Consider the following 9,245-nt stretch of genomic DNA (forward strand, 5'->3'; position numbering starts at 1 on the left):
CAATAGAAGACTGATGGCACAGACTATAAAATAGTTATGAAAATCGTTCGATATTTAAAATTGTATGATTTTCTTAAATACAATTACGACAATACGATTCTTTAAATTTATAAATGGCACGTGTCTTTGCAAATTACTATCCGCTTTTAATGCGGTTAATTTATAGACTTTTTGTTATTATTTAAAACAATGTTAAGGAATACATTTTATACTGTTAAATATATTAGAATAATTTTAATTTCGAATCAATAGAAGACTGATGGCACAGACTATAAAATAGTTATGAAAATCGTTCGATATTTAAAATTGTATGATTTTCTTAAATACAATTACGACAAAACGATTCTTTTAATTCATAAATGGAACGTGTCTTGCACATTACTATCCGCTGTTGATTTATAGAGTTTCTTATTATTATTTTAAGCTTTGACAATGTTCGAATTATTTGAATTTCGAATCAATAGAAGACCAGTGGTGGCACAGACTATTAGAAAAACGTTCGATATTTGAAATTTGCAGGCGCGTACATACGTAATAATACCAGTGAAAGCGATAGATATAGAAATCAATAAAACCGTTGATAAATCCGCGAGGGTGACTTACAATGCGCACGCGTCGCATTGTGCGCGAATTACCAATAGCAGTGCGATATTATTTTCTCTTTTATATGGGGAAGCTTAATTTTATGTAGCGAGAAACCAGTTTGAAATTACGAATATAGTAGAATATCGCGAAGTTGTTTACGTAAGACAGATTACCGAATCCCTTTCACTGAAATTTGTTCTTCTACTCTTGTCTAACGGTAGCTAATGAACGGTTAAAAATATCAAAATTGCCGTCGCATTTACCCACGCTACGTTACAATTATAGAAACTTGACCGTTTGTTACAATTTCATAGAAACTTAGAAACCCCGCAGTTTCGTCCACTTATGAGAGTTCAATGACATCGGAAAGGTGTAATTACGGAATATTAGGGGTTTGTAAGAAACTGGGTGACATGTTTCTTTACTGCCCCCTGCTAAGCACGGTCAGTTTCAAAGTGATTCTCAATTTGAAATTTATGCAGGTTAGATTCCAAATTTAAAAATCCGAAAACGAGCACAGGCAATTTTTAGTAGTCTATTTCGTTGAGTGGATTAAAAGCCATAGATTATTACATTGTATAACGCAGTTCGAAGATTTTATTTTTTTGCTTTGAAATACTTTTATTTAATTAATTCAAATGAAAAATACATACCAAATTACGTAAGAAAATATTAAACATGCTAAAAGTTTATATAATACTTGCATGTATTGTTCAATCAATGAAAGTGATCAATGAGGCCGCCATTTTGATTTGACGTAAGCTTTACCTAAGTGTGACAGATAACGTCATTTGTTCGTAAAGAATCAAAATTTACGCAAATGTTTACATAGTATTTATTATCGCCTTTCAACATGTGTACTCTAAAATAGGACAAGTGTGGGAGGCACCAAGTGTGTGCGTATATCAAAACAAATGAACTGGGTCAATTCATAATTTAACGGACGGTTACTTATAATAGTAGATTAACATATCTGAAGACATATGCTACTAATATATATATCTAAAGTACGGCCCGATAAACTTAATTTTTTTTAGCTTCCGATGTGATCTTTGAACACATATGACATTAAATAACTTGTAATTACCGACTCTGAGTAATGAGTTTAGTACTACTTATTAAGTGGTATTTTGAACCGGGCATTCACAATAGGTCTGCTAAATAAAAAACCACAAAACGCTATATTATTAAGAGCAGTCAGGAAAAAATTTGCCTTCATTTGTTTCGCCATTAAGGGTTGACACCATAAAAACAATCTAATAAGCAGTTAAACACATCCCTTACTTCCGTATTAAGAACCTTTGAATCTTAATTTTTAATTACGGAGGTGAAAATTGATAGGCAAAAAGTTGGCGAGGGTTATTATTGTGTTAGCGTCTCGGGTTTTATGTATTCCGATGGATATGAGTGTCAAATGTTAGGTCATTCTGACACCTATGGGCTTGGATCGTTTGGCACACGTTTGTAGCACAGATTAAATAAACACTTATGAAAGTATAGACATTTAACGTCTAAATGCTAAGGTTTTTTTAAATGGCTGGATATAAAAAAAAACAAGCTTATTAGTTCGATTTTTAAAATTCGGCGCCAAATGGCTCATGTTATTTTTTGTTTATGTTCTATAGTCAATATTGGAACCAGTATCTGTTATAAAATAATATACAAAAAAATGAGATATTGTCAAGTAAAACCTTGTCCTAGTAACACAGTACTGTATATTTATGTATTTAAATAATTTTACGAGGCGCGACTAACGAAACACTAAACATATTTTCATTTTCGATGCTCTATTGTTTAGTTACAATGTTCGTTATATTACCCAACTAAAGTATTAGGTTCATACAAACAATAGCTACATACATAGATACTATTCTTACGACGACATTCAGTCTAGCTAAAATTTTAATTCATATATCACGAATCACTTGAATTGTTTCAGTATCAAATTTTATGTTTAAAAACATTTAAATTTTAAGAGTTTTAAAGCTGTATGCTTTGAAATAAAGTTGAAAGATTTTTAAAAGATTGACGTGTTACCAGCATAAAAAAATGATTTATTAACAAAGAGACGCGCGCTGAGTGCATTGTATGTGTCAATCACACGGTCACCTTTGTAAATATTGTGTTGCTATGTGCAATCAACGTAGGTTCGAAAAACAATTTAGAAAAATTTATATCTTTTGTATACCTTACATTCAAGTAAAAATATTTGCTTTTTTTAAAAAGGTAAAAAAATTTTTCTCTATTTTAATGAAATAAGAATAATAGCTAGCACATAGCATAAGTCGTCGCCTTATCATCACTGAATGTAAACAATACAGTAATGATAACATTCGTATCGCCAATACAAATGCACCACAGACGTATCGGTAATATTGTTTACAATGTTATTAACATAATACAACTAACCTGTCATTCTCCTTTGTGGTTTTTGCGTTTTATTGTTGTTTGGACTGGAGACTTTCGCTTCTTTCACTGGTTTCGTCGCCTGTTGCGTTATGGTGATAGGTGACCGGCGTAGAGCAGCAGGTATCGTAGCGGCCGGCACAAGCTGCCAGGCGAATCTCTGGTCACCCGCTAGAGGTTTCTCATTCGCGAAATCGAAGCCCCAACGCTGACTATCCAAATCCAATTGCCGAGCCAGCTCCCTCTCAACGAAACGTCTGTTTTCCTCTTTATCTGTGCATCCGAATAGATTTCTTCGCACCGTATCTATCGTAGTTTCTCCTTGCACTCGCAGTGACCTAGTGTTCAACATAGTGGCTTGTAGGCCGGGAGCCCTTACACTCAACGCAGACATCTTCTTGTCAAACACTCTAATACAGGATCGCATCGACGCAGTGACCTAACAAACAATAACTGTTTAGTTTTTATCACTTAAAGTTTCATCACGCACCGATTAGAATACTAATTTAGTTATAGTTTGTAAACAAATCGTACGACGCGACGACGCGCTGCGATAACACAACCACACGCACGGAATCTCAAATTCAGACTGTGCCGTGTGTGCGTTTGCGCCTGCGTACCGCGTTCAGCATTGAATGCGTAGCGCAGTGGAATGTGTCTGTGTGCGTCGGGCTAAGTGATCGCGTGCTCGGTTAACGCGTCGCTTTTAGTTTCCCCGCTCGGCGCAGTGTGGCGCTGCCTGTGTTTTAAATTCAGCAGAAAAACTTAACCGTAATGTTAACCAGGAATAGGAAATAAAAAGTACATCTTTTTATTATCTACTCCATTAAAAGCAGATAAGACAGAAGATCTGCCCTTGATCACTTCGTTTAATGATATTACTGTACTTAATCCTAATACTAAAATATAAATTTATACCTACATGGATAAATGCGTACATGTGACAAAAAAGATTTTGATATGTTTTAATTTAAAAGTAATAACTCAATATCTCTTCTAGAGCTACATATAGATTACTTTCCAATCACTGATTGTATTTAATGTTGTTTTTAAACTTATTATTACAAACTATAAAATAATTTCAATATCTATATAACTTAGATAAGCGCCATCTCCTGATTTCTAATAACACTAACATTGCCACTAATAAACTGCAATGAATCACTATTTCTAGCCAGCAATACTATACTTTAAATTATAATATAGAGAAATAAGCTAAATAGATTTCCCTTTATCTGGGAGATTCAAAAATGGCAACACCACAGCTCTCTTGTTTACGAAAAGCGAAGACGTGTCTAGTTACGAGTTATACGCGTGATTCCTACTTTAAAACTTCTTATCTAATAGAATATAGCTCTCTTTATCGCACACCTACAAAATTGGGCTAAGCAGAAAGAGATAGATGCTCGTGCACGCAGCACAGAACAGCCGCCATTTTGCCAAGCCGAGACCCGAGTCGAAGTATTTTATTGAATTAGATAATACATTTTAGAGGTTTTCTCTTTACTACTGAATTATTAGCATGTGTAATCTTTTAAATGTTGTTTAATTATGCACTTGAGTTTTATTTCAAATTAGAATCTTCTATAACTTGCCCTCGTACCATCTACATAAAACTTTGATAAAAATTTTGTACTAGAATGCGTGATCAGGAATTTTGTCAAAAAACGTCATAAACGCGCGCAAATTTTCTTGGTATAGACACATAAATGACTTACCTAATACTTTTAATTTGAAATTTTACTGAAAATCACGAATTTACCGTCGGGGTTCACTGCACTGTCGTACTAATTTTCAAGATGTGAGAGTGACGCGATGGCGCGAGCGCGGGATCGGCGACCATTGGTTCAAAATGGCGGTCATTCGCGTGATTGGCTGGCGGATTTTGGGCGCGAAATTTCGGTTGGTCGAGGCGCCGGATGGCGGGAAATAATCGCGACTTTCCGGCAGGCTTATGAGTTTTGTTGAGGAAAATTATGTTTCGCGGGTATCGCTTCCGTGTTTTCATTCGTATAAGAATCTTACTCGAGAAATTTGCGAACTGAAAAGCCGTAATGGCAACCCGTACGACATTTAAAGGGATGGAAACGGCGCTTTTCAGTGTAAGAAATAAATGAAATTTACTAAAAATATACCGTTGTTTTCTTTTATATTGAATTAATAGTCTTTTGTTATAAGAATATTCATTTCTTTATGGTAGTTAGTAAATATATAGAAATTGTATACAGTACTCATTATGATAAAATGGTTGGAAACTAAATCAAGCAATAAAACTGTGTATTATTTGTAAGTTTAAGTGATTTGTTACACCTAAATCGGGCAGAGCGAATCAATTTGATTTCGATAAAGTCTGTAATAAAATTTTATATTTTACTTTTAAGTTGAAAAATCTTATATTCTATACTTATTCAAATCTTAAATAAATCTAATTAGAGAGATAATTGGATGAATAAAATTAAGATATAATAGTTTTTTTTTGAACTATAACTTCTTTATGAGGGTAAATTTTTACGAAAATGTCACGTTTTTGTCAAAGAAAAGGGAAAGAGCGATTGAGACCGATGGAGAGAGTGAGAAGGGTGAATTAACTTATAGAAATTCTATTATTAAAATTAAAATTTCGTAACGAGAATTTATGAATTATTAGTATTTTATGCAAAATAATTTATTGAAATCGCAAAATTGCAGCATTTGTAGCAAAAAATGTGGTATTTTCATTTACAAAGCATTATAAATTAAAATACCACGTATTTTTATTATCGAAGAAATAAATGAAAAAAAAAAACATATAATTTGTATAAATTTTCAATTTAATTCAATAAATTCCTAACATATCTTCCTTTTCCCTCCCCCTAAGTCTCGGAAATCAAAAGTTTTAGATTTGTATAAATATAAACAAGACTTAAAAATTAGTTTGCCAAAGAAGTTCACTTCTGACAAGTGTACTTTGTACGCACGCACTTTTTTTTAATAGTTGCAATTTTAGTACGTATATTCCAACTTGGAACAGTCCAGTCATCTCAAATATACCACGTGGTTAGTACACGGTTATATTGGGTAGGTACATATATATATGTAGGTACTTAGGTAAAAAGATGAAGTACTATAAACACTAATTATTAATCGGCAAGTCGGTTAATTTCTTAATAAAACAATTTTGTACCGGATTGAAATTATGTATTTACAATTATTTTTCATAATTTCAAATTTATCCGACGTTTCGCGTGCTTTACAGCGTGCGTGGTCACGGTGTCCTCTGCCATTTCTGCCAAAACCCTATAAACTTTTCCGCCATGTCCCCGGCCACGGTATAACTCTGGTGAGCCTCCATATTTATGTTTAAAAAAACAAAAGGTAAAATATGAAGTATATACATAGAGTAGCTTGTTTATGATTTACGTGAACAGTTTTAATTAGTTTACGATATTTGTTTTAAAATAAGTGTTGTTTGATGATTTGCTATTTTAAAAGAGTACCGAGAGCTTTTACGCCGGCTTTTTCTCTCGGCCTATACCATCCGTCTTCTTTGCCGATGAGTAGGGATTAATAATTTAATGACGTGGAATAAGTGATACCTATATCTTATATTCCATGATAAACATATTTTTTTTATTAACTTTTAATAATCTTTAATATCTTTTGGTGCAGTGTTGGCCTAGGCTTCATGTGCGAGCCTCATCTCTGTCTGTGATCGTAGGTTCGAACCCAGGCTGTGCACCAATGGACATTCTGTATGTGCACATTAATGACATGTTTAGACTCAAAAGGCCGACAGCCTGGCACAAAATGCTGTAGGAAAAAATTATCACGAAACATACACAATTCAGACCAAAAAGGTTATTACGCTGTTTTTTTAACTGTTTATAAGAACTAAAACTGCATATCAACGTACTATAAACAATTTTTTTGCACCTGCAGAGAAAGTATTAAACAAAACCATCTGTGTGCTACGGAAACAGATTTTGTACCGACCGCATTTCAACCACAGATTTCCGTTAGAAATAGGTCAATAAGTCACAGACTAGCAACGAAAGAACTTTGTTGTTTTCGTTCTGAAATGCGCTGTAGTATATAAATGTGAATATCTGTCTTCTAATTATCATCATCAGACGTCGAGGCAGAATATTATTAAGGAAGTTCCCAGCACCACGTGGAACCAGCTGCCCACTGAAGTATTCCGAACCAATTCGACTTAATCCTTCAAGAAAAGAAGGAATAAGTCGATTTTTTTTTGTTACAGTATGCAAACGGGCAGGAGGCTCATCTGTATTTAAGTGATACCGCCGCCCATGGACACTCGCACTGCCAGAAGGCTTGCAAGCGCGCTGCCGGCCTTTTAAGAATTGGTACGCTCCTTTCTTAAGGACCTAAAGTCAAATTGGCTCGCAAATACTTCAGTGGGCAGCTGTTCCCACATAGTGAACGAGATTGTGAAGAGTGAGAGTGTGAAGAAACGTTCAGTTGTGGAACGACGGACGTCGAGGTGATACGGACTGTACTAACATGATATGGATCACAAACTTGGGCACCTACTAAAGCGTTGTATAAAGCTACAGGTGTGACAAAGAGCGATGGAACGATGATAGGGAAGAAAAGAATAGACAAAATAAAGAATACAGCGTTAAGAAAAATAAATAAGGTTACAATAACAATAAATAAAATAAAGTGGAAATGGGGCACATGGTAAGAGGAACAGAAAAGTGGAGCAAAGAACTACTAAACTGGTGCCCAAGGTACAGCAAACGAAAGAGGAAGACAACGTAGAAGGTGGAATAGACCACATTAAATAAATAGCAGGTGGTAGAGAGTGGCACAGAGCACAGAAGAATGGCAGGATTTGGAAGAGGCCTTTGCCAAAAAAGATTTGTTTAAATGTTAATGTATCTGAATAAAACCTATTATTATTGCTACTTAATATACTACAATATATTAGTCTAGCTACATGTTTTTAGCGTAACATTCGAATTTTAAATCGGAAAAGGTAATTAAAATCTGAACATATTACAGTTTTTATACTTCCTACCCTGAATGATTGATCTGAAACACATTTCCATCCTCTTACAAAAAGTAACACCTGGCACAACGTAACTACGAAATATATTTATTTATTCAGAAAAATTCATTCACTATCTTTACAGTAAGCTAATGTCAAAAAAAAGGAATATTTTTTTAATTTTATGGTCTGGTTCTTTTTTGGCTAAAGGGTCTCGCCTAGCCAATAAAGAAAAAAAGAATATATTAAAAACAAAAGTAATAGAGCCTTACCTTTAACCTTTTTTTTTTAATTTGAAATGCTCCCTGGTCGTTGATAAGTGTTCTTTTTTATATTTTTTAACTATCAATGTATTGTTTTGGATGGAATTTCTTAAACAACTAATTCTAAATTCATAAAAAAAATAAAATAAAAAATCAGTTGCGCTACAACTCTTTAGGTCTTGGCCTCAGATTTCTGAATTTGTTTCATGATCATTTTTTTCAAATGTAATAGGCAAGTAGGTGATCAGCCTCCAGTGCCTGATACACGCCGTCGACTTTTTGCGTCCAAGGCATGTCGGTTCCCTCACGATGTTTTCCTTCTCCATTCGAGCAAATGTTAAATGCGTACATACAATGAAAGTCCAATGGTGCACAGCCGGGGATCGAACCTACGACTTCAAGTATGACAGTCGCACGCTGAAGTCACTAGGCCAACACTGCTAAATACAAATACCGTTAAATTCGAAATATGAATTTCAAATGGAATTTGTCGATGATACATAGACTAAATCTATTATATTTGACATGTTCTATGTTACCAAGTTTCATATTTTAGTAGTTGCCTGGAATTGATAAGGTGGTCTGTTTCCCTTGACAATTGACATTCTTTTTTCTCTTAGGAACAACGAATGTAATTAAAATATTACGATATTTAAATGTTTTACGTAAGGTAACCAATTTTTTTGTTCGATCCATTTGTTTTTTTTATTTGTGAGTAATTGAATGTGTTATGTGGAGTGGTTCTTCGGTTATCAAGATATCCTTTAGTGGTTTTTGGTTTAACCTAATGTTACCACGTTTACTTAAGTTGTACATATATACGTGGGTAATTTAATACCTTCAACGACAACATAGTCGGGGAATTAGCTAGAATTTTTTTTTTAATGTAATAAACAATAAATTACGAAAACCTCCGCGATCATTTATCAGGTAATATTTATAATTAAATTAAAATCCTTGAACAATACAGTTATCAATGTATTAACGGAAATACAAAC

General features: G+C 34.0%; 1 protein-coding gene across 1 annotated transcript in view; it reads right to left on the bottom strand.

Moving 5' to 3' along the window:
* LOC125056434 (cyclin-dependent kinase inhibitor 1-like) overlaps positions 1–4,821 on the bottom strand; it is a 35,789-nt gene extending 30,968 nt beyond the window's left edge. The window contains exons 1-2 of the mRNA XM_047659523.1: positions 4,710–4,821; positions 2,995–3,430 (exon numbers count right to left, since the gene is read on the bottom strand). Of these exons, the coding sequence (XP_047515479.1) occupies positions 2,995–3,418 (424 nt within the window). The 5' untranslated portion in view covers positions 3,419–3,430; positions 4,710–4,821. The remainder of the gene's footprint in view (positions 1–2,994; positions 3,431–4,709) is intronic.
* Between the last annotated feature and the right edge of the window lie 4,424 nt (positions 4,822–9,245).

Source organism: Pieris napi, chromosome 15 (genome assembly GCF_905475465.1).
Source record: "Pieris napi chromosome 15, ilPieNapi1.2, whole genome shotgun sequence".
In the NCBI taxonomy this organism is placed as follows: Eukaryota; Metazoa; Arthropoda; class Insecta; order Lepidoptera; family Pieridae; genus Pieris; species Pieris napi.